The sequence below is a fragment of the Pterocles gutturalis genome, unplaced genomic scaffold (genome assembly GCF_000699245.1).
Source record: "Pterocles gutturalis isolate BGI_N339 unplaced genomic scaffold, ASM69924v1 scaffold1108, whole genome shotgun sequence".
Taxonomy (NCBI): domain Eukaryota; kingdom Metazoa; phylum Chordata; class Aves; order Pterocliformes; family Pteroclidae; genus Pterocles; species Pterocles gutturalis.
Genome location: NW_010125129.1, coordinates 1 through 25,902, shown reverse-complemented (window position 1 = coordinate 25,902; position 25,902 = coordinate 1). Strand labels below are relative to the sequence as shown.

Sequence of the window (25,902 nt, the reverse complement as noted above, 5' to 3'; positions counted from 1 at the left end):
TCAGCAAAGGCCCTGATTATTTGCCATGAGGATTATCTAAGCTGGCTTCGTTTACTGCTGTGTGGCTTGTTACTGTTGAAGTGAGGCACTCTGTAGTGTTATTTACCAACATACCGGAGCTTTGCGAAGTTCTTGGCTGCCAAAGCTTCTTTCAACTCAGAATTGCCTGCAAGTTTAAGCTGGTTCAGTCCACTCAATCCTTCGGTTGGAACTGAAGTGAGTTCGTTGAAACTTAGGTCCCTGAAATGTGAATATTAAGACAGAGTTACAAGAAAGTCAGTTTGAAGATCCTACAGCGTACACTTCATTAGAGCAGGAAGGTTTTTTAAAGCCTCATCCTGAGGCTGTGGTCTGGCAAACGCCTGCCAGTGCAGCGGGCACTTCAAGAAGTCTGCCCTGCATACATTCAGCTAGTGAGAGGTTTTGAGATCCGCTGAGATGAAACATTCAATGGGCACATACCAGTTTTAAGCTAAAAACATTTACTATCACAGCAGTGAGAAGGTCGCTGCACAGAATAGCCTACTTACAGGTTAACGAGAGCTCCAACAGTGGTGAAAGCTTCCTTGTGGATCTGATGGATCCGATTTCTACTGAGGTCGCTGCAATGAATGCCAAATGGGATTATTTTAGCAGTTTCCTCAAAACTTTGTAACAGCCGCTGTACTGAGAAAAAAGCTAAGGTGACAAATACACGATGCCTCTGACAGGAAAGCTGAACAACACTCCCGTTTCCCCTCTCTCCCTGGTCAGACAGGTGCAGTAGCAGCCAAATCCCCTGGTAAGGCAGCTGTATCCTGCTTCACCTCATCCCAAAGCAGACTCCATCTCCCACTCCTGCCCCCTTTCCCTTCCTCTTGCCATATATATATTATGACATATATATATTATGACACTCCTTATAAAACACCTGTCAATTTGTGGATGTTTTTTTCTGATAATTTCAATGTTCTTTTATAATCTTGATATAGCTAGAGATGTAAGGGAGGGAATAGTTTTGTCTACTGATTTGCTCCTCTTGAGGAAAACAGATAGGATCTCTCCAATAAGTACTATATAACAGAATAATATAGTAATAATATAATGCTAAATAGTGGATTACTGAAAAAAAAAATCTCCTTTTTTAACTCCATATATATATATATATCTTTACAGTCTATAAAAGCAAAATAGAGAATGGAAAGAATGAGACTGAAACTGGCTGCTCCTAGTATCTCTTGCAGGTGGTTTGCTTCACCTTGGGATCCAGCATACATGGCATTTTGCCATCAGTCAGACTTGTAACACCAAACTCTGACATCAGTTTGCATGGGAATCAGAAACATTATCTTGTTTTACTCAGTATGCAACTAAGTACACTTACAGGATACGAAGGGAGGACAGTCCTTGAAAGGTACCCTCTGTGATTTCATGGATTTGATTATGCTGTAAGGAACTGCAAAGTGAAGAAGTAGAAACACAACTTTATTGGCAAACTGGGCTGACTTCAAACCAAGGGATAGCTCAGTGCCTGCTAATACACAGACTTAGTCTTATCAATGGCCAGACTTTTCTCATGTTCCTTTGTACACAAACTGCTTAGGTATCTGCTCTGCACTTAACACGAGCCATGTGAATATAACCACAAAGCTCTTCCATGGCACCTCTGCCCAACCCCAGTTCACAACTCATGTAATTCGGAACAGACTGTTAAGTGTGGACTGAATTCCTTCCAAGCTAAAAGTAATACTTTGTGAACTTTGAAGAGTCACACTGAGATTTAAAACAAATCTACTTAATCCTGCAGGGAATCTTTAGGCATCTTCTAAACCTGGGTGCACTTTCATTTCTCAAAATATGGATTTATGAAAGGGAAGAGTTCAGAAATGCTTCAAGAGCTAATGGGCAAATTATACTTCCAGTTCACTAGCTCCTTTTACAATGAACCATGTGTACAACAAGCCCAAAGATGTCAAGAGTGTAACAACAAAGGCCTGTGAGAAGTCTACGAGCCCCACTCTGGTTAAAGGGGAAAAAGCGTGAGTGCAACAGAGGCAGAAGGAGAAGTAGGAACATATGCAGCAGAAAAATTGTGTAGCATCTGGAAGTTAACCTGAAGCAGCTTTAAAGCAATAAAAGTAAGGAAATGCAACGATGGGGTTCGAATGTGTCTTACAGGTACTAGAGGAAAAAACATTTTACGTAAGTGTAGGAGGATGGCTGGAGGGAACTGAAGAAGAGTGGAAGAGGCAAGAGGCAGGAAGGAGAACACGTAACTGCTCCTTCCATTTATGTGTATAGCAATACTACTATGAAATGCAGGATTAAGATGTCCTTCATTCTTTTTTCTGCCACAGGAACAATTAAACTTTAGCCAATTGAGGAAAACACAAGCGACTGACTTCTCTGTCCAGCACACGCCTCACATGAGATGGTCATATTTTTCTGGCCTTAATCTTAGAATTGTACTTATGATCAAACATGAAGCCAAAAAGTTTCTAGATACCTGGACTCAGCATACTAAGGAGGTAATAACAATAAACAACACGTATTTCTACTTACACTTCTTCCAAAGAGTGGCAGCCCTTAAAACTTGGGAGGTCCTTTATATTGTTATAAGACAAGTCCCTTCAAAACAGAAGATGGTACAAAGGTGCTTAGTTTGGCTCTTTTCTACTTGAAACATGTCATCACTTGTAACTGTTAAATGGACTGGCAAAAAATCTTCCTATTAGTAACATTCTGCAGAAAAACTAAGGGCAGTTTAGAGAAAATCATGAAGGGAATCACAAGTGTGATCTCTCCACAGTCATCCTAACTGGCCCCGCTATGCACTTTGATTATACATATCTACACACCCGAAACCATAGAAAGACATAACTGCTATGTCAAGCTCACAACACTCAGCAAACAGCAGAAATAAGGCTGTCTACATTAACTCTGTAAAATGTTGATTCATTGCCTTTTATTTACTCTATTCACGTAACCCTTTTAAAAGCTACATTTCTGTATCTCTCCCCTTTTTGTCTCTGAATTTGGCAACAATTTCTTCTTTTTAGTTTTCTGATGTATTCAACCAGTGATGTAAAGCAAGCAAGTGTGAAAAAAATAATCCCAAAACTCTTTATTTGGCAAACATTAACAAGCAAAAACAATGTTCTGTAACTGAAAAATAACAGAGAAACAGGCCATGCCTTTGTAGTGGCTTCAGCCGCTCATGAGATCCCTCCCAACCAACATTTCTGATTCTATAGGCACTGCGTTCAGCTCTGCATCTGGATTTATGGATATCCCAAAACCATACTGTACAAATTCTCTGCATTCCGGGAGTTGTAATCTAAAAAGGTTCATTGATAATCTACTTTTTTAGAATAAACTGGATAGACAGTGTGCAATGCAGGAATTTGGTGCAAATTTTGATTTAGTGTGCTGGTACCTCCCCTTAAGCACAGCTAGGAAAGTTCAGAATTTTCTGTGAAACTATGCAGCAAAAAAGGAGACTAGAAACTTGCAACCTTCAAACTTCTGTTCAAAAGGTAAACTGCCATTTTAAAGTAAATCCTACCTCATAATTCTTTTTCCCCTGTTTTCCTTCTATAAAACAGAACATACTTTTCTCCTCTTTTTCCAGCACTTGCTTTTGTTCCAAATTTTTCTGCACGTTTATCCTTTGCAAACGTGGCTTTGCCTCTCCCTTCCTCAAGGGTTTCCTTTTCCAGTTCGATGTTTTGCACTTATTTTGACACATCCTTACTGCTTTTTCTGCTTTGCTTTTCTGTATTACTATCCTCTTCCTAATCCTCATCTCCATTTCTCTTGATTCCTAATGCTCTCTCTTGTGTTCCCAAACAGAAAAAGTCAAAGCACTTCCTTAACTTCTGAATGTAGAGGTGTACTGTTGTGTTAAGAATGACTGGTGGCAGAGTGAATTTCAAGATGCAAAGACTGTTCAGCAGCACACCTTACATATCTTTTATAACATATGAAAGAAATACAGTGCACAAAGGGGACCTTGTTTCAGGAGCAGAAGGCACTACGTCAGCTCTGCCATGAGTCTTGATTTGAAGAATCAAGAAACCAGAATCAGATTTCCAGCTTTGACAGAACTAATAGGATGAGCAATTCTAAGCGTTACTTTTGCTTTAAATTTGCTTTAAATTCATTTTAAAACATTTTAATGCAGATGAAAATAGGAGCACAATGTATATACTTACAGAGTTCGTAGCACCTTTTGCTCTTGGCATAAATTAACCGGAATACTGTTTATCTTGGTCCCTGTTAGAGTTCTGTGGAAAAAAAAACGTATATGAATGTGTGCGTTGTTGATGGTAGATGGCATAACAAGCATATGTAAGAGCAGAAGGAGGGTGTCTCAGATACTGGGGTGCCAGATTCACCCACTAACAACATTTTGTTCGGTTTGGTTTGTTTTTTTGGAAGAGGCCAACTTTTCTGGTTTTCAATTCTGTGAGAGAGCAGTTAGTATCAATGGCCTTTTCATAGGCTGTTGTCAGCTTACCCCACTAAAAAAAAAAAAAAAAGACAGTTGCTCTCCAGATCCACTAATCATATTTCAATCACATCACAAGAGGCAAACCCAATAAATTATTGGAAATTATTTCTGCAGAAGATACTTACAAACTCTCCAGATTAACTGTTCCTGTCAAATTAGGAAACCACTGCACCATGCTGGCACCCCGAATAACCCTAAAAAAAAGCCCCACAAAAATTAGCTGTAAACTATTATGCAAAGAATTGTGACATTGGATCCTGCTGTGAGATGCACATATTCAAAAGGAAACATTCTAAAATCTTTATTGCTTTTGTTTAAATTTTACACATAAGATAGTCTTTTTCACTGCTTCTTATACTAGTCATTTGCCTAATAAATTATTCCTCTGTTAGCAAACAACTGGAATTCACCAAGCTGGAAAGAGTCCTATCAACACACATATGAAAAGGGCAGAAACTCTGCAGTAGTCTGTAGTTCAAAGTTTGAAATCTCACTCCATTTTGCTCTCTCGTCACCCCCAGAACTGATATCTTTTGAGAACGTGCATGCACTAACCTGCAAAACATTCTCATAATATACACCCCTGTTCAAAAACCAACCAGGACACACTGCAGTTTGTTTAAGTAAGAACCTGAGCATTTGGCCTGAGGTTATGTGTCTTATGCAAGGTAATGCAGATTAAAAAAAAAAAAAGTTACAGAATATATTTAGTAGAGCTTCTTATGAAACTGGATATTCCCAACAATAACAATGTTTATAAAAGCTTACTGCAAAAAAATTACAAGGTAAGAGGCAGTCAGAAAATTTAGTTATTTTGAGTTCTTAGCCAAAACATTCCTATCCATTTATTGTACGATATAGTTGAGGTGATACTTACAGAGAATGCAGATCTGACAGATTCTGAAATGCTGAGTTCCCCACAAAAGACAAAGGATTATCATACAAATGTCTGGGAAATTAAAAACATGTTTCAGTCGCTATTCCAACAGTCACTGTCTGCTAAAGACTAAAAATAGATCCATGAAAATTACTTACATCGTTCTTAGAAGGGGGTTTCCTGCAAATGCACCATCAGGAATTATGGAAATGTAGTTACTGTGAAATCCCCTAAAGATATTAACAAAGAAGAAAACCAACATTTAAAAAGATATTGCCAGTAGATTCAACCAATAATCATTTTCTTCACACCTACTCAATTCCCAATCCTGCCAGAAACAGGATTTTAGTTAAACAGGAGTAAGTCAAACTGTAGGAATAACTTTGAAGGTACTATTTCTGTCTACTGCACATCAGCTAAACTGAAAATATTTCATTAGAAAGAAACTATGCTGTCTGAAACATGATCCTGTGCTTTCTCTCCTTTTCCCCCCCTCTTAAGGAGGGGAACAAGGGAAACAAGTGTGATCAGTGAATACTTAATTCTGCTACTGGAGGCCAAAACCAGCTCATGATTATGATCTATGCTAATGGTTCTCCTGAATAAATTGCTTGCTTATATAACTCCAAAATAATTTTCAATAGATTCCCTCTCTAACTGATGATTATATTTTCCTTTAATTATAGCATCACTTAGCATAACTTAATCTGATCTAGGTTGCCGCATAATGAGACAAGCATTCTTAAATCTGGGAATTTCTTTTCTCTTTATTGATCGAAAGGAGAAAGAAAACTGGTAGAAAGGGATAATAAGTAATACTCACAATTCCTTTAGATTTGGGAGTGCTTTTATGGCTTCAGGGAACTCTACCATGTTATTATAATTTAAATCCCTAGAAGAAACAAAGCAGGAAAATTATAAAATTCTTAATAGTGATCATGAATTGTTAAAATAATGTTTAACACAATTCAATGAAAGTAAAAAGTTCCCAGAGCATCTTTAACTAGATCATAGAATAACTTGATTTTTGCCTTAGATTTAGCCTTCTAATGTTTTACATGCGCTATAACCAGCTAATAACCTAGGTAAGACATTTAATATTATCCAGAGAATTATTCATATTAACTCAAATGACACTTCCTTACAGCAAAGTTCAGTATTTTTCAATACCTCACAGATTTTTCTTCAGCAGAATTTACATGGAAATGAACTCAGATTTCAAAGTTAAAAAAAAAAAATTAGATACAAATGACTACTCTTTATTAGCTTACTCCAAAAAAATTTCTTTCAAGTTTTATAAAATAAACAGTAAATAAGCCACTAGGTAATAGGAGACCTTGTGGCAAAAACAATTATGAATATTGAACAGAAGCAGAAAGAAATTTCATCCCACTGTATCAGTACATCTCAGTGGTGGGGATCTGCTGAAATCTCAGTTAACCTGTCACCGTTCTAGCAGTAATGTCAGGACCAGCTACAGTCTTTTTTCTGCACAAGGGATTCCTTACGAGAAGGAAAAACACTTTGAGAGTCTTACATCAGCTAGGCACATTTACATAGTGTCTAATTATTACTTAATTGAGGTTCTAAGAGAATGACATGGTAGCTGGAGTAAGCAGCACTCCTGGACTCATCCAAACTCATGTTAAAAGAGGCTGTCACTGGCTTGCCCTTGCCCTCCTGCATTGGTTTTATTTATTTACCATTCTCCTAAGCATAACAAAATGCACTGCTGAAGGAGATACCGCTTATTAGACATTCACTGAGTGAGCTGAAGGGAAATGGAGAATGTAACCCAGGTGGCTGAAAGCCATTCCTCGCCAAGGAGGCACTTGGAGCACTGCGGAGTCAGGCTCCGGCCACTGGTGACACCTGGTTCTGGGACAAGCGCAAACTGTCCATGGTGACAACAGACATGGGGTGAGGGGAAGGTGATACTTCCCATGTCCACCCCCATTAGGTTCACTGTTTCAGATAAACCAGCCCATCATACGAATATTTGCCAGTATTTGAATTGAGCTCAGGTGCATCTCTTGCATGAGGGTCTAGGAGCGGGGAGCTGGGCTGTTTTCTCCCAGCCCGCAGAGGCTCGGGTCAGGAGCTGCGGGGACACGCAAGTGACAGCCTCCTTGGCAGGCAGTGCTCCCCATCCAGTAAGGGAGGAGCAGGAGAGAAACAGCCAACTGGGGCCCCGAGTGCTCCCCATCCAGTAAGGGAGGAGCAGAAGAGAAACAGCCGACTGGGGCCCCCTGAGAAACCTCCTCTCGTGACACAACCGTTTTGGCAGTGTAATTCAAATACACTTAATCCTACGGTAAATCTGAGAAACAAATATTTGTCCCTTATCACCCACAGGGCCACTCAAACACTTCTGCTACATCCACCTGACTCAGTGGAGTGCTATGCAAAGATACACCAGCTAGATCAGGGCCAGGAACATCAGAGCCACCTCATCCAGCGTGACATTTCACCCAGGCTAATATTTACCTGCTTCTCAACATAGTTAATTAGTTTTGGTGGAGCACTGCACTGATAACTATCCTTCAGTTCCGAATCCTGAGCTGGACCTAAGTGTTGGTGGTATGTGTTATGCAGCGCACACATGCCTTATTTGCAAAATCTTCACCATACCAGTAAGGTAATGTTGATTAAGCTGGGAATGAGACAAACACTGAACAACAAATTACTTTAAGAAGCATACTTACAAGGTTTCAAGGTTGTCTAGTCCATCAAAACAGTGTTTTCCTATAGTTTTTATTTTATTATTATGAAGATGTCTAAAAAAACAAAACCAAAACAAGTATCAAAACCAGTGGATGATTTCATATAAGTTAACAAATTAGCAGATATTTCTATGAAATCAAGACAGTTAAATAGTTTAGAAAAAAACTTCGCATGGGGTGGATTATGTAGAAGAATGACTTTCACTTCCAGACAGAAATATTTAATCCTGATATGGGATTGCCCACAGTCAAGATAACCTATTTTAAACATTTACCAGCTATCCAGAAGGGTGATAAAAATATGATATAAACATATAAATCAAACTAATTTTTCATATTCATCCTTGGAGACACTTAAGACTAAACAGAAACAGGTTTGTGGCAGATAATATTTTCTTCTTCTAATGTCTCTGAAAGTTTTTCCTGACAACCATTGGTTTGAAATATTAATTACTAAAATGAGATGTCAGGAAAATACATGTCAGTCGCATTATCCATGGCCCATTTAACTTTCTGTTTAGGAGAAAGTCTTTAGCAACTCTTCAGCAGGTTTTCTAGTATTTATGTTATCATCTCGTGTTGCTGGTATAGGCTGTTACTAGACAACTGAGCTAAACCACAGCAAAACACCATTTTCAGTGCTACCCTGGATTAATCAAAACCTTAACTGAGGAGAGAATTAAAGTGACCTATGAAATACAGTTACAAGTACTCACAGAACAACAAGACTTGAAAGGTTTGTAAATGCATAGTCAGGAATGTGTGTTATTTTGTTGAGAGCCAGCGTCAACGCCTGCAGAGAGGGGAGATTGCTGAGCGGGTAGATGGGAACTTCTGTCAAACTGTTGTCATCCAACCAAAGGTGACGCAACTGCACCAGACCCTCAAAACTGTCTTCTGGTATGGCAGTAATGTGGTTAGCATCTAAGCGCCTACATTAAAACAAAAAGAATTCACATAGTAAATTCACAAACTACAGACAAGTAAAAATTTCAATTCAAGTCCTATTACTCCTGAATATTTTTTTAAGCTTAAATATGCTTTACTGAAGTAATACTGGAAAGTTTAAAGGTCTACTGAATGATGCATGAACATCCTTTGAAGGCAAACGAAGAGCCCATAAAAGAAAGCTTCATAAAAATTTATTCTCAGACATTTTTAATAGAACATTTTAACAAATCATATGCTTATAATCACCTTAACAAAGTGAATTGGTAACTATATAGCCGCCTCCCAGCTGCTAATACTGGAATAAGTCTTTAAAATGGTAGCTTGATATTATATCAAATGCAGAGGCATTTACCCATTTGAATGGATTATTCCTACAGCTACGTTGTCAATAGCATCATATACTGTTATATGGGGTTTTTTGTGGTACTGCCGTACCCCTTAAGCAACTACTTTAGAGAAGATTAGTAAGACCAGTTCTTGAATGAAGTTGGCGTTATGGATCATCCTGGGAAAGAAAACACTGTATCATCAACTAAAACTTAGAAATTTCTTTCACTCTTACACCTGATCCCTTCCAGCATGCTCCACAAAGCAGTGCAAAATAGCACATTAGCACTGCTGACTACTGTGCGTTATTGGATTTGCCATCACACTTTTTCCCCAAATTAACTCCAATCGCAAATATTGGCAGTGGTAACACACGTGGAAAGCAGCTTAGCTATCTTTCATACAGAAAGTCAAACCACGTGTGACAATTACTTCTGCTACAGTTACCGGCTCACCTACACTATTGGGTTTCACGGCTTCTTCAGGTTTCAAAGCATCAAAAAAAAAAGAACTTCACACCTGGAAACCTAGGAGGCTAAAACGCACGTCCTCCACTCCGACTCCAGATGTGAAGCCCTTATGACAGGAGGCGCAGATGTTACTGTCAGAGCCTCATCCAGAATCCTTACCCATGACAACTGACAAACCTGATACTGCAACTCCTTGTCTGATGGCTTTGGCAGCAACAACAGAAACTCACGCAAAATGACATGTGCTTTTTACTCTTGCAATACACTCTGAACCAATTTGTTTTTTCATCTTCCTACACCAGCAGTGTAGTTACTTGGATAGCACCACTGGCAACCAGGGCAGGCAAAAGGCACAGGCAGGGACCAGTTCAGGTTTGTTAACACTACACCATGCAACCAGATGCATTGGGGACAAAAGTGGAACACCACCCATACTAAAAGACTGAGCTTGGATTTACACACATGGAAGCCCCAGGAATGGGCAGCGTGTCAAGGGATGACCCAGGAAGAAGCAAAACATTAAAAAAGTTCTATTCTTCCTAAGGCAATGAGAGGAGAGGTCAGCAGCGACAGCCCAGGAGATGAAAAAACCGGACTGTAACAGACCCAAGCTAGCACAGGGCTGAGAGCAACAGGCAATGTTTGACTGTCCTCTGGCCCAGAGGCTGTCTTGTCTAGCTCAACACACAGCTGAGCAGTGGTGACTCCGCTGCAAACACGGAAGAGAACACCTTGCATAACTGCTTTGCAATGAGTGGTGTACCAGCCACGGTATGTATGCTGCTATCTGGGGAGACAAAACGCTCACAAGCTCCTCCATTTGCATCGATGTTCATTACGATACAAATCAGTACAGGTTTCGAGTTATATTAAGCATTCCCTGTGTTTCTCAAGCCATGATCAGACATGCTCTTGACAGTCCAGCTGGGTTAGTTTAAGAAGTCGTTGCCTCCAGCCATCCATCCCATCCCTCTCTGGGCTGGCAGAGTGGACCAAGGGACTGCACTACATTTGTTCTTGGGCACAGTCACGACAGCTTAAAGTGCCTCTGTACCCCAACACTTAAAGGAGGTGTTCAATTCAAAGGGAAAAGACATACTTGATCAAGAATAAATGTGCTCAATCTATTTCTGTGAAAGTTTTGTTGCTGTGATGTACATGGTTTAAATATTTCAAATTATTAGGGGGAGAAAGTCAGCACCTGAATTTTAATGTAATAAAGTCAAAAAATACATCAAGTAAAGCAACAAATATCCCAATACAAGTGGGAACTTAAACTGTCTGCAGTCAAAGGCTCTCTCCTAAACGGAGTGAGGTGCCATTAGCTCTAAAGCTATACATCAAAGAGCTAATTCCTATGGTTCATATACTGGCATCCCCTTATCATTCGCCCCATGGTCTGACAGGTGTGTACACTACTCTGTTTGAATGCTTTTAGGCTGCACTGAGACTGGAACGTTTCAGAGAAATTAAATGTCTGATGATAATAAAGAAAAAAAAATAAGGGGGGGAAGGAAAAAAGCCTGCGGCTCTACTTTAGAAAAAAAAAAAAAAAACCCAACAAAACAAAACAACTAGAAATTACCTGTCTTTCTTCTCTCTCCTAAATTCACACACCTCCCTGAAGATCAAAAGAATTATTTTCCAGTGGAATAAACATATCTAAGTCTCCTCTTCAACTACTTTCTCCCTGACCACCCCCACTTTTTTTTTTTTAAAGAGAAGCAGCATAGTCGAGAGGCAGGCCTCCATCCTTATGACTACCTGTCCATGCCTATGTGGCATAGGCCTAAAGTGGGCACTACTATTACACAAAAAATATTTATTGGTGCTGGTTTTCTGTTCTTGGTTGTCACACCTCAAGCCTTATTTTTAACTAATTCAGCCATTTCTGTCTCATCCACATTTTTTGTGCTCCTTCGTGCCTCTTAGTCCAAGCCTGATGTGCCACAGTCCTTTTTTCTTTTTTTTTCCCTCTTCCAGTCAAAGCTTATCCACATTATGTTCAATGCACAAAACACAGCTGAAACACTTCTATTTAATGTGAAATGCACATATTGGAGTACTTTGTGAAACAACTGAAAAGCAACCTAAAATATTTGACAGCTTCCACAAAATGTTACAACTAAGGAGCACACCTTTTCTTTAAGATGGGAAAAGGGAATATTCACTGCCTCCAATAACTAGCAAAGTACAAGTCACATTTTTCGCTTGGACTGAACTTTTACAAAGACTGTCCTTTTCCATTAAAGTGTTAAAGATATGACTATGCTTTGTAAATTAGAGCTTGCAGTACGTACTCAAATTCCCTCATCTTTCAGAAGCTACTCCAATTCCAGCTTCCCTATAGGCACTGGCTTGTGAGACACCTCTACATTTTAGTCCATAAATTCAGAGTTCACTTGCAGAGCTGTCATCTTCACTTTTATTACCTGTCAGGTTCCCTCCTCACACAAACTCCAACTGCAGAAGAAGAAAGAGCAGGAGGATGACAGAAACCTGTTCATTCAGCAGCTCTTATATCAGTCTTTGACATATTGTTAGAACAAGTAAAGAACATAGCAACTTTAAGGTCTTCAAACAATTAACTCAGCTCTAAGGAAACTGTAAAACTAGTATGAACTCCTACCTCAATTCAAATGAATAGAAGTTCCAAAGTCTAACACGCATATATAGGATCTTTTTAATATATATATAGTAATATAAACACACACAAAAATACTATTCCAACTCCAGTGTATTTCAACTTTTCATAAAGTTTTTCACTACAAATCTTAGTCCATGCCCGACAGGAGAACGCTAGTGTGTGGAGAGCAGATACCTGGGAGGTGGCATCACATGGCATGGCATTCAGATTTTTTAATACATTGAGGGGTCAGGAAAAAACATTGACAATTTTTTTTCATTTCTGGAGCATTGGGAGCTTAAGAAAAAAAAAATAAAAATCACCAAATCTCCTCAGTGTCTCCTCGGGATGTCCCAGGAGCCAGCCAAGCCCCCTCCTCCCCTGTACCACACGGAGCTGCAGCAGAAACCGCTGTGCCAGGCACTCACACAAAAGCAGGCACAGGAGCCCTGTTACTGGGTGCAGAGTCTACTTACAGCATTAAAAAGGGCAAAAGGAAAGGACACTCATGGCCGGGTTTGGGCTGGCCAGCAGCACTGCTCAGGGCAGGTGCCCTACAGCCGCATCCCTCGTGGGATCCCTGCACAATCACACTCACACATCTCCTCCGGCTGCCCAGCCCCTCCGGTGCTGCCTCTCTGGTTTATTCTTTTCCCATCCTCCCAAAGCCACCAGATGCTAGGCAGCAAGGGTGCCTCCGCGCCAGAGCTGGGGAAGAAAAGGCAGAGCATCCCTCAGCCATGCAGCCAGGCTGCCAAACCTGCAGCTTTGCATGGTCCCAGCTGGTCCTGAGGGAGAAGGAACGCGAGTGGGAGATCTGGTCACAAAAAAAAAAACAAACCCAAACCCCTGTGTTTTGCTCTCATCCCGTAGTGTCTCCAGGGACTTTATGGTCAATCCTCACTCTAACACGATTTGCCTGGGAAGAGGAGACCATGGCGGATTTATTTGTAGCTAGTGTCCCAGCCTCACCAGGTCTCATTTGTGAGCACATTCAGCCTTTCAGGCTTCAGTGACTGGGAAATTCTAACAGCCTTGTACTAATAGCAGGAGTTTAACATTGACGTTAATAAAAGGAAAATCACTCCCAGCTCTTGTGTTAAACCACTTCTGCTCAATGGCAATCATCGAAGAACTTTGCTCTTTAAAGTGCTCCTTCACAAACCACAAACAAATCACTCAAATAACACTGGAGTACATTTTTAGGTTTTGAAGTTGAGTACTGATAAGGCTGGTACCTAGGAAATTCTGCCACAATGCGAGGCAATAAACCCATCATGTTAACAGAGGTACTTTACAATACTCGGCGCGTTTGCTCACTGTATCAAGCGGTGTCTCTCTGTACCTTAGAACATCAATACAAGGATTTGCTTTATTCAAAGACAAATTTACAGCAGCTCTCAGAAACTAATGATACATTCCAAAGCTGTTTCAGCCACCAGTACTGATGTGCCAGCGCATCCGTTTGCTCCATGTAAATGTTTGAGATGGTACCAGTCGCAAGATCGTACAAAGTTTGCTGCATTACCCATAGAGGATTCAGCTGATATTTACCCACGTTGTGTAAATTCCAACATCCCAGTTAAGTTTCTGATCACTCCCTTTATAAATAATTTCCTGATTTTTAAGGAATTAGCAATTTCTTAAGCAAGCCCAGACAGGTCAAAAGAAAAAAGAGAAAAAAAAAAAAAAAAAGCTACAGAAATCCCAGAGATTCCTGAAGCTCACAAGAAATACCCATAGCTCACTTTCAAGAAAACCAGAACAGCTTCTGAAGGTGAACATGGCATAGAAAAATGACATTCTTGTCAGTCAGCAAGTATGTAAAGTTCACGAAGCAGTATATTTAAACTGATGCATATTTAAAGGTTTTTCAGCACAGTCAAGCATGCTCAGGAGAGCTCCTATACATTCTTTACTCTAAAAAAAAAAATGCAAGGGAGAAAAAGCATATTCAGCATATTTAAGTTTGTATTATTTTTGCAGATTAAAAAGAAAATGTGTATTAGTTTCTTCCTTTCCCATTCTGATAGTTTAATCCTGGAGCTTATCACAGACTCACTTGAGGACTGTTCCCCTTTAACCCTTTAATAACAGCAAAGTAAGGAACTAAAAAACCTCTGAAGACAAGCCATTAAAAGTTGTTCAGCTGACAAACCACCTGCCACTGTCAAAGGTGCATAACACATATAAAACCACACTAACACTGCTGAACTTATGAACATGTTCCCCAGCCTCCCAGACAAGACTATCCTTGTCCTTCGAAACTCTCTAATCCAGAATCACAAAATTATCAACTCTGTCCCCACCCTTGTACCATCCATCTTTACTCTGCAAAGCAAGATCCTGCTTTCATTTCTCTCAAGCCCACACTAGGACCCCAGTCTTTCCTTCCCAGGCCAAACCAGTTCCCGCTCCCAGAAAATCTAATCCCATCCCAGTTCAGCCCTTCCGTGCCTCCTGCCTCAATCCTGCCTCAAACCTGCTCCAGCCTCTGCAGACAGGAAGGCAGACTGCAAAACTGGTTCTGATCCCACAGCAGAGGCTGCGAGCAGACCAGGCTTGCGAGTCAGAATGGCTACCGGGTACCGCAGAACACGACTGCTGACCACACGCACGGAGACACTACCCTGCAGCTGGGGAGAACACCCACACAAAGAGAAAGGCGGGAGCTATCGTAGTCGAGTACCACCCTGGCATGGTCCCAGTACCCACCATTTGGGAATCTGGCGTAACAGCATAGCTGCAGCGCTTTGAACCGTTGCTGCAGAATGCTCCAATATTCCCTGCGTGCGGGCATGTGCACACATGTGCAAGGACAGTAGCTCGGTGATTCCTGAGCTGCAATTATAATAAATCATGTCCGATGCATTAGCAGCTATTGATAAGATTTCAGGAATGACTCCTGGATTTGATGGCAAATGTCCACTAACCATTTTACAAACCTCCGCATTCTGGGTCAAAGCTCAGGATATGCAGCGTTACCAAAATAAGTCACCGCAGTCCAACATGCCATAAGGGACTTGAAGAAGTGATCCTCTGAAATGTCTTCCCGGTCCTTTCAGGCTCTGCACATGCTGCAGAGCAGCACACCACTGCTTCTGGCTCTCTGTATGCCCCTTGCATCACCAATAAACCTCACCAACACCATCTCCAGATCTAGAGTATGCCACCTTCACTACCTTGTGATAACAAAAATACACTGTTGATACTTTGCAGCAATTGAAATACATTCAGACAACTGTTCATGTTCATGAAGCTCATTTGTCAGGTTTTTCTGCTACCAAGAGCCATGGACACAAGCTGGGCAACTTGTGTTTTCTGTCTCGGTAGTGCAGTCCCACAGTCCCAGATGTCACCGCACCTCGCAACGTGAGAATACATCCTGCCAGATAAACTTCTTTGGGGTGCTAGATGGTGAGTTTCCATTCAGTAAAACTCTTCTGTTTTGCTAAATTTCACCTCCATAAAGAAGGACTCTATTCTAACTCTCTTTTGGAGGCCAGAGCTGGGAAAATATCCAACATAAACAGAAAATAAAGAGCTGTCCTTTAGTATTCTGAACCAGGCTGGCTCCTCGTCAGCTATAATATAAACATTAGAGATCATGAAGCTCCTGTAACCATCTTCTTTATTTCCACCCAGGTATGTTTGCCAGGCTTGTTAATACATACAGTGTGGCAACCATCTTCCTACGCAGCTAGAAGTTGGAGCACATTAAGAGAGAAATTGGAGAGTTCTACAGGAGTTGCAAACCAAGTGATTACCAATATACTATAAAGTTTTATGAGCAAGTAATTTGTGTCTTCACCAAGAAAAAATCCCCCTAAAGCCTACTTTAGAGCAAACTGGGAAACTGCCAAAACAGAGTCAGTTAAGTGATGTTTAAACTTGCAAGTTTTGGACGGAGATTATATATGAAAAAGGTAGAAGCAGGTTTTCTAACATATATTCTGCAAAGAGTTATTTGTTTTAGAAGAAGGTCACAGCAGCTCAGGAGTTTTAAATACATTTTTGACACAAATTCCTTTGTGAAAAAAACAGCTTTTTTTCCCCTTTTCTTTTTCCTTCTTTTTTTTCCTCCTTTTTTTTTTTTTTTTTTAGTTAATAAAGCAGCAAGCCGCCACCTATGTTTTCATGCTCACACACAAAATTCAGAGGACCAGTCCTACATTCTTTTGCCAGAAGCTGTTCCCTGCATTAGTAGGGAATATGCATAATTACACTGTAATTTCACGAGTGATATAATAAACTGAAAGTTTTCCCCAAATCTGCTGAAATGACAGAAAGGCATTCTGGCGAAGTAAACAAACTGCATAGGAAAAATGCTTTACAGTTCTCACTGCACTTGTCTCAAAAAACAATTTCCCCTCCAATTGCTGCCAATTCTAACAAATTACATGGTGATCTTGCAATGCAAGGATCCAGGAGAGGGACAACACAAAGCCTAATTCTTCAGTGGAAGAAATATCTTTCTGAGCTTCTGATATTGATGCTCAATGACTTCCAGACTGGCTTTCCCCACTCTAACAGCAATTCTGCAAACAATCTCGTTGTCCTCAGAAACTGAAGTAATAAGCAGCTAGCTACTTATTAACCCAATTTCCTCCTTTTTCTCCTTGCTAAAATTGATACGGTTTATTATTTGACTACGAACAACGAAGCTCCCAGAAAAGGAAACCTCACCACACTTCAAATTGTTACTATTATATTTTAATTACAATCCTGTTATGTCAAGCAATTATACTGGTTACATTATAAAATATTACATAATCATTCCATTATTTTTTTCAATAACTAAAATGTCTGCTTTTTTAAAACATTTCTAACATCATCTTCTTTCCAATCATATTAAAAATACACTAAATTAAAAAAAAAAAAGAGATGCTGGCTTAATTTATACATTCATTATTTTTGCCCCTTCCCTTTTGCACATGAAATTATCATCAAACCAGGAACTGGAGATTTAGTATTTTAAACTTCAATTAGAGAACAGCTATTACTGTAAGTAAGCTAGAGAAAAAAGCACATTCATCGAAAATGAAATGGATGCTTTGTAGACAACAGAAGTATTTATTAAAGTAGTTTATTTTTTGGCCTCACAGAAAAGCTGGAAGCCAGGAAGGAGTTTTGCTTTGTTTTTTTAAATAATTACTAAAGGGTTATTCACATCATGTAATTTGAAGGATTTTTATTACACTGCACGGTATTAGCACAAAGCAGACTGCAACCATCAGACCAAGGTATTTTCTCTTCTACACACACACTAAAACAAGAGGAAAACGTGGACATTAAGTTTGCAAAACAGCTGCAAATGGAAACCTGCATCTTGGATCCTACTCTGGTCCTGCTCTTGGATCCAAAAACCTGGAAAACTCTGTGCCAACTCATAGTATCAGAACTTGCTGCTCTCTCCTGCTACAAGCTGTGTGCTGCCGGCACTCGCCGTGGCGTGCAGGAGATCCTCGCGGGGAGCAGCCCCACAGAAACTGGTCCATGGTGGCAGCAGGAGGTGGCACGTCCCTGCACCGCACAGGTTCCCGCGCCCCAGCAGGATGATCTGCAGCCTGTGCTGCTTACTGGAGCTTCTTCAGATGGAAAAGGCGGGAATACTGGAGCAACTATGAGAAGGGTAGTGGCCAAGATCCAAGTTTAGGGAATGCAGGAAGCACCTTTGCAAGAGTTGTGCAATAGCTTGCAAAGCTATTTTTCAAAACTTTTTTTTTTTTTTGCGAAACTATTCCATAAACTGACGCAACACTGAAAGAAACAGGATTTTAAGCCAGAAACCTGAATTTTGGCACAGAGGGAACAGATAATCTGCCCTCTTTCTTTGCAGGTCAGCAGATGGGAGGGAAAATTTTGAAGCCCTTCCCCCCTCCACCTCCTCATCACAGTGATAAGCATCTACCACCTAGAGAGCTGTAACTAACTATTAAGGTCTGATTAAGAGGCTTTATAAAACATAATAAGCCATGAGATAGTATAAGCACATATGAAATATCTTATGAGCAACTAGCAATAATGTCTGAGGTGTTCATAACTGTGTGATTTCAACACCTTCCAGTAAAACCAATATTATGCATGTCTCAAGCAATAAATACTCCTTCCCAGAAACCCCTTTTCCTCCTCCGGATACAAAAGACTTGGGCATGATTCATCTTTGCATGTCATTTTAAAATTGCTGAAACACCTTAGGACATGCAAGAAGGATGATAAATGTTTAACTCCACCATCACTGCCTTTACACAGAAATCTTGTACCTGCGTTGGCATTTTGAAAGAGTTTGGATCTGGGTCAACCCACCAAAGATGACAAATAAAATTCCTTGTGAACTTCAATTGGGAAACTTTGCTCCAGTTGAAACCGCGATATCAGAAAGTCCAGGTACATTATTACCCGAACACGATTATACTTCAAAACTCTACAGAATGAAGCAAACGTATACAAAGAGACAAGAGTGGAACTTGGGAGAACAACGCGAGAACAAAAGCAAAGTAAGAAAACTTACAGGGACTGTAAACCGCTTAATCCTCTGATGGCCTCATTAGGTACAGTCTTCAGCTGATTGTTCTGTAGGGTTCTGTAAAAATCCAGTGTTAGTGAAGTAGAATTTGACAATAATCTTTATGAACAGTAATGGTGACAGAAGAGTCTGTGGTCCTGTCAGGGCTTCACAGATTTCTAGTGTACATAAAAGCATGTAGGATTATCAAGACCAGATACCCAAAGGCAACAATGAAACAAGAAAATGGTCAATTTCAGTTTTATTTACAACTCATTAACTAACTGCATTAATTGCAGAGAACAAACCTCTGACATAATACACTGAAATTCCCCTGGGAACTCACTGAAGAGGCTGAACAACTTCACACTAGTACAAATTTGCTACAATGAGTGATATTTTATTATTTTCTTGTGAAATCATCCTATACATGCTACAAAATACACAAACCTCTAATTTTTCTTAAAGCCGCATCAATACACAACACACTAACAATCTAATTTACAAAGTGTGTTCATAACAAAGCGCCTCTGGGCACAACATTAAAAAGAAGCAGAACGGAACTAGAGCCAAGCTGAATTAAGTTATACTGGGTTTTTTCAAGAACTTCTCTTATGGGACAATGTGCTATTGTACGATGAGTTCTTTTATAAAGAGAATGTAAATAACTGAGATTTCACACGTTATAAAATATTATTAGACTTTGGTGCATACTCAGGTAAAATGCAACTGGACAGTAAGTTAATTGTTAATTAATATCCAAGTCCCAAATTTTTCAAGAACCGCTAAAATTTCAGTCACCTCCAGTGTTGAGCATCCCGATAGAGATACCTTCAAGAGCCTTGACACTGAAACATCATTAAGTACTATCACAGATGGGCAGTTTTCTTATCTGTACCCTGCTTATGCTGTTTCTTTATGCTTCTTTCTTTACAACCTCAGGGTTCTTTTCCACTAGGTTTTCGGGTTTTTTTTTAAATATCTGTTTAATTAACTATTTCCTTACTAGCAACTAGAAGTATTTACATCAGCATAAATGCTACAATTTCTGGATGGTGGTTTTTAAAACCCCCAGCAACAGAAAGCTCTTTTTATCCTTGGCTATGGTAAAACAGTTGAAAGGAATACTCCTATCTCAGAAAGGAAAACAGGATATGGGAAACATGACATAAAAACCTAACTTTTTTATTCACACTTTTTGTTCTAATAGTAAGTCATTTTCATCTAAAAAAGCACCAAACTATGGAAATTATTTCTATTACTGGTAGAGGACAATTCCAAGGTCAATGTGTTTCACACTTCTGTAAGTACTACTATTACCTTATAATGTCAGGCACCCGATGGAGCAAGCTTAGGGGGTGGAGAACAACAACAAGCTTTACATGTCCTTTTTAGAATTTTTCCTTCTTAGGATTCTTCTGCTACAAGATACACTTAAGAAGTAAGTGTTCTAATTAAATTAAGTAATTACAGTTCAGTCAAATTCACCACTGCTCATCATCACCACTTACACCAGGCTTTATTAAAAAAAAAAAAAGTAGAAGAGCTGTAATTGGGGGGGTGGGGCAGCAGAGAAAGGGAAAAAAATTCATCCAGACTACTGGTAAACAGGCTGGCTGCGCACTAAGAAAGCATACAGCTAGCTATGAAGCTGTAAAAACGCGATTACTTACAGAACTTTGAGTTCTTTCAACCCAGACAAGGCCTTTGGATGGATAAAGGAAAGGTCATTGCCAGCCAGTCGCCTGGAAAAAAAAATGGCAATAATAATTTCAGTCACAAAATACAGTACTTCTACAATCATCTAACAAGGAAAATCACCGCCACATCAAATCCTGCAAGCAATTACGCATTTTGCATCCAATCATGCCATGCTCATGATCTTCCAAGTTTGCATCAGTGACTTCAGTCATTGCACATTTTTAATGACGAGAACACAGCACTCAGCCTCACGGATATACTTTTCCAAACAAGTCAGAAAAAACACACCCCAGAGTGATAAAGAATCTTCTTACGGTACAAGTTTTGAAAAGTGCATTTATCAACTATTAACACGATCCTCCAGCTTTCAGCATTGCTCTGCTCAAACATGTGCTCTGGTACCCATGTGTTTTTAATCGATGCAGTGGTTTCTAAAGAAACTGTGCAGTTCCATAAAAATAGCTAGATGCTAGCACGAGGCAGGGAAGGGTTTCTAGGAGAATCCCAAATGTGAAGACAATATTCGCAACCAGGCGGTACAACTGACACGATTCCGGCTGACATTACCAAGATGCAACCTTAGTAATCTTTCATCTTTTTGGTCAGCTATTTGGACAAACTTTTTGGGAAAGAAAACTGTTTTGGGGGAAGGAGAAAGGGAACAGGATCCTCAGCCCTACTCACTCTCAAGATGTGGCCAGTTTCAAATCTGGACTGCTGGATACTAATATAAATGGTGAAAACCACCATGATATGAAAAGTAATAAATACAGTAGATGATGCAGAAGACAAAGCAGGAAAGCAGAACAGCAGCCAAAACAGCTGCTTGTGAATAGCTCCTTCCCCCTTCCCCTCTCCTCTTTTAATTCAACCTTTTTACCTCTATCCCGACCAGCAGACCCTGTGTGGTCTGAGCTTTGTTGAGCTGCTAGTAGTTGTGACACGAGGTATTTTATTAAGGGTAAAAGACAATAATGCAGAACACCTGGTAATCCATGGCTGCCAGAAGATACCATCATTTCAGCCAAATTATTTGCCTTCAGACCTGGTCTCATATCCAAGCTAAGCAAAAGCAATGTTGGGGACGGTTGTGCAATGAAATCATCAGGTAGAAACACTACACACAATGCAGTAAGTGTTAATAATTAAAAAACAGTTACATGTTTTAACAAAGGTTACAGAATATCGAAACCCACCTCTGCTGTTACAGGGCACTGTGAAGCAAGCCAGTCACACTAAGGGGAAATATTCTTTCAAAGAGGCAAACGAAGGAAATAACAAGAGCAACACTAAAGTATCAGCTTGCCAGAACAGAGCAGCGTTATTATTTTTTTTATTTTAGTCTCTATTTCTAACTACATAAAAGGGATTACACAAAGCATTTGATGCCAACAGAAATCTGCTTGCAACAGAATTAATGACTTAACAAAATGCTGCCTGATAGAGAGCATGCTAGTTATGTTTATCAAATCCATTTGTCAAAGGCAGATGGTTTTATCTGTAAACCAAAGGAGATGATGGCTGCTTCTCACGAACACAAAGGTGACAGCAGCAGTAGATACTACTGGATTTTAGAAAACTGTGTTATTACCATGTGTTAGAGTAACCTTGGTATTTAGTCCTTGTATTCTCATGCACTGCCCAGTCACCATCGCTATGGCTCTGATATCATTACAAGCATGCTTAAATCTCAGCTCCTTCTGTCTTTAAAAAAAAACAACCAACCAACCAAAAAAAAAAAAAACCCAAAAAAAAAAAAGCCACATCTCCTGATTGCTGAGAAAAGTTTGTCTACGTGTCTCGTGTATAACCAAACAGCTCTGGAACCAGACAAAAAAAAAGAGAATGCATGTACACTTAATTCTTGAAATCTCCTGTTTGCAAACAACCTCAGGATTTTGGAGCTGTGACATAATTTTTCAAATACTTTGAATTTTTAACATGAATGAAAAATTCCAGATGGCAACTAAACACTTCCCCTAAAATCCATTTTGTTGTCAGTAGCTGCCCAAAACAACTGTATTAACTTTATCTGGGGGGTCATGGAGGAAGGTTTGCAATATTTCATGGCTTTCTTTTTAACAATTTCCTAAGAAGTTCCCTGTAAAGAGAAAGAAATATTGATGAAACATGCTGGGTCTCTACATCAGAGAGACAGTGATCTGCAAAACACATGTTTATTTTTAAAAGTGTTCAAAACATCAGAAAAGAAATCCTTCAATCAAGCAAAATTTAACTGAGGTTACAGCACCAAATTATTTTGGCACTCAAACACTACCAGCCGATGTTGATTCCCTACCACATGCATCAAAAAGTGGCAGCCCTGGTACACGTTTTGCAGCTCTGCGCAAGTCCCCTGGTGTGTGGCTCATCAGGCATCTGCTGTAACTTCTCCCTCCCCACAAGAGGCTGCGGATTATGATTTGTTTTAAACAAGCTAAACTAAATCCAATTGAATAGCCTCCCCCAACCTCACCGAGTGTCACTAACACAGTCTACAGAGCACTGGAAACAAAATACCGCTCGCTGAGCCAGAGCAAGGTTTGAGTGACTTCAAATAGCAAGACTTCGCCTACCTCAAGGCAACTCCTGTTCAGCCTTTTTGCAACCAACCAACAGAAAAAAAAAATTAAAAAAAAAGAAAAAAAACCCTTGCAATCCATTACATTTCCGTTTCTCCTCCATCTGGCACCCTTCCAGGAAACAGGATACAACTAGCCAAGTGTGCAAAGGCTTTACTAATCAGTTTGCCAAAGAGACATTTATCATTCACGTCCTAGCCTTGGGGAGCGTGCCTGCTCGGGAGGAGGTTTCAACTGCAGCTCTCCAGCAGGCAAAGACCGACGTATCACACGCTGCTCCCAACACGCTTCCCTCTGCTGCAGCACGCAGCAGCTGAGAGGATGGAAAGCTTTCTCTTTACATAACCAAGTTCATTTTAAAGAGAGAAGTGAAAAATTAATAGCATATAACACAGCGCACGTCCAGCATATAAATTAAGACGTCACTGAAATCAGCTAGTCGGGTTTCCCACGTACTATCTCCTTCCAGCATGCCTCAGAAATAGTCACATTCAGATTTTCCAAATATGTCTAAAACAAGTATTTAAAAAGCACCTCTACTTCTCTCTCTCTCACACACACTGTGTAAACGGGCTAAGGAAAATCACAGCTTTACCAAGCCCCAAACTCCAGCACAACAGAAAGGAAGGAAAAGCTTCACCTCCTTGCAGCGAGACTCACTGACCTGCTTGGGACCAGCCCATGGTGGGACAACTCCACACTGCTACGAAGCCACCTAAAGGCAGCCTTTAGTGCATTGACACTACTGAGAGCCGAGAACCCATCCTTCCCTTCCTCTTGAGGGGAAACAGCCTCAGAGACCTCGTCCCAAAGTCCACCTATCGTTGCTGAGTCAAGGTGCATCACCGCTAGTTAGAGCTCTTTCTCCAAAAGGCAGAGGACTATAAAAGAGATTCATCCACAAAGGCAGTAAAGATTTAATTTAACAGACAATTGTGAAGTGCCTTGCTATGTTATGGGACACAAAAAAACTTAATTTGCTGTCTCTTACTTCTCAAGGCATACAGATACACAGATACAGGCTTCTGCAGTGGAATCACTGTTGCAATGCATGACCACATCAGCATCTTTCTTCTAGGTTGGCAGTCTCCTTGTCATTGCTTAGTATTAAAATTGTGGTCCTCTATTTTTACTTTAGAAGAAAAAAAAAGTGTGTTTCAATGGGAGAAAATTTCTGCAAATTTGGACAAATTCAAATAGACAAAATCGATTTCAGCATAGCAGGATAACAGAGTAGGATGTACAGAGGACAGAATACTGCTATCCAGTCATACATGGTAGGTGAGCAATACCCTCTAATCATTACTTTAAGTGACACAGTAAATGATCTCCAGATGTAGAGGACACCTTGTTGTTATTGCAGAAATCAAGATACAACCTGGCTGAGGAACCATCTCCTGTGGTATCTCATTCCCAAGCACACAGTGAGCATAGCTCCCTGCACTGAAACACTGCTGAAACCAGCAAAGACTGTTTTCCTCTCTTCGGGGAAATTAAAACTTCTGCAATTATGAGTCTGGCAACACGCTACACGTTAACTGAGCCAAGTTAATCACTTGTGTCACTCCAGAATCAGGGAGGATGTCCCAGGGATACATTTTTGTCCGCAACAATTAAAAACATCACTCTCATTTTGACAGGATGCAATACAAACTTCTTGGAAACTGCTGTGCTTGTCCTGCATCCCAGATGGTGGTGAACCTCAGGTTACTTGCGCAAAGAATTAAGTCTCCTCCTGTCCTTCTGAAGATCTCATGCACATAAGCAAAGTGGTTTTGCTGTGGTTTTCTTTCTTCCTGGTGGCATCCTGGGATCCTCCTAACCCCATCTGTCCATCTTGTCTCTGTTAACAACACACTGGCTACTTTTTCCACCTATCGACCGTAATCTTACTTCCTTACTGAAAATTCAAATACAGCCTGCAATCCTGACATGTCATAATGAATTGCCGGATTTATTATTTTCATTTCTACATTAGCTGCTTTCTGGTAAGACCCAAGGCTCCTAATTCAAAATCTAGCCAACACTGAAGCTCCCACACCCCTTTCAGACCATCCATCACTGCCCCTCTGCCCACTCAACATCTCCTTTTAGCTCCCCAACTTTTATCTACTTATTTTCATCCCATTGGAAAATATTCCATTGCTTCCCCAGTTCCACTTTTGCAATTTCTTTATTTTTTTGCTGTCTTACATCAAACTATTCTGGCATCCTTACATGCCTCTCCTTAACATCAACTTTTTCAGGGTTCTTTGTGCTTCCCACACAAACTCAGATTTTACTTCATGTTCTCCCACAACAGAAGTAAGCCTTGAAAACAACCCGGGTACATTTGCTGGGTATCATGGATGAAATACTTTCAAACCTAAGAGCTTCAGGTTCAGAAAAGCAGATGCTTTGAAACGTTAATTCATTTTTCTTAACATATAATGCACAGTTATGTGCTACAATTTACTCATCAAGGTTTGAAGCTTTACACAAGAGGAATGGCCATTTGCAGGAAAACACCAGGGGCTTGCCGCATCCATCCCCTGCCTGGCGAGGGCACACGTCCCTGCAGACGGCTCCTACCCAAGCTGGACAGCTGCAGGAGGGGACGGGCTGGTAAATGGAGATTTGGGCTGGAGATTTGGGCGGGGAAAAAATTA

At 40.2% G+C, this 25,902-nt stretch overlaps 1 protein-coding gene across 1 annotated transcript in view; it reads right to left on the bottom strand.

Moving 5' to 3' along the window:
• LGR4 (leucine-rich repeat containing G protein-coupled receptor 4) overlaps nucleotides 1–24,097 on the bottom strand; it is a 30,586-nt gene extending 6,489 nt beyond the window's left edge. The window contains exons 1-14 of the mRNA XM_010078427.1: nucleotides 23,919–24,097; nucleotides 20,645–20,716; nucleotides 18,978–19,049; nucleotides 8,809–9,024; nucleotides 8,075–8,146; nucleotides 6,193–6,261; nucleotides 5,528–5,599; nucleotides 5,370–5,441; nucleotides 4,618–4,686; nucleotides 4,194–4,265; nucleotides 2,542–2,607; nucleotides 1,364–1,435; nucleotides 531–602; nucleotides 115–240 (exon numbers count right to left, since the gene is read on the bottom strand). Of these exons, the coding sequence (XP_010076729.1) occupies nucleotides 115–240; nucleotides 531–602; nucleotides 1,364–1,435; nucleotides 2,542–2,607; nucleotides 4,194–4,265; nucleotides 4,618–4,686; nucleotides 5,370–5,441; nucleotides 5,528–5,599; nucleotides 6,193–6,261; nucleotides 8,075–8,146; nucleotides 8,809–9,024; nucleotides 18,978–19,049; nucleotides 20,645–20,716; nucleotides 23,919–24,097 (1,301 nt within the window). The remainder of the gene's footprint in view (nucleotides 1–114; nucleotides 241–530; nucleotides 603–1,363; nucleotides 1,436–2,541; nucleotides 2,608–4,193; nucleotides 4,266–4,617; nucleotides 4,687–5,369; nucleotides 5,442–5,527; nucleotides 5,600–6,192; nucleotides 6,262–8,074; nucleotides 8,147–8,808; nucleotides 9,025–18,977; nucleotides 19,050–20,644; nucleotides 20,717–23,918) is intronic.
• Nucleotides 24,098–25,902: the final 1,805 nt, after the last annotated feature.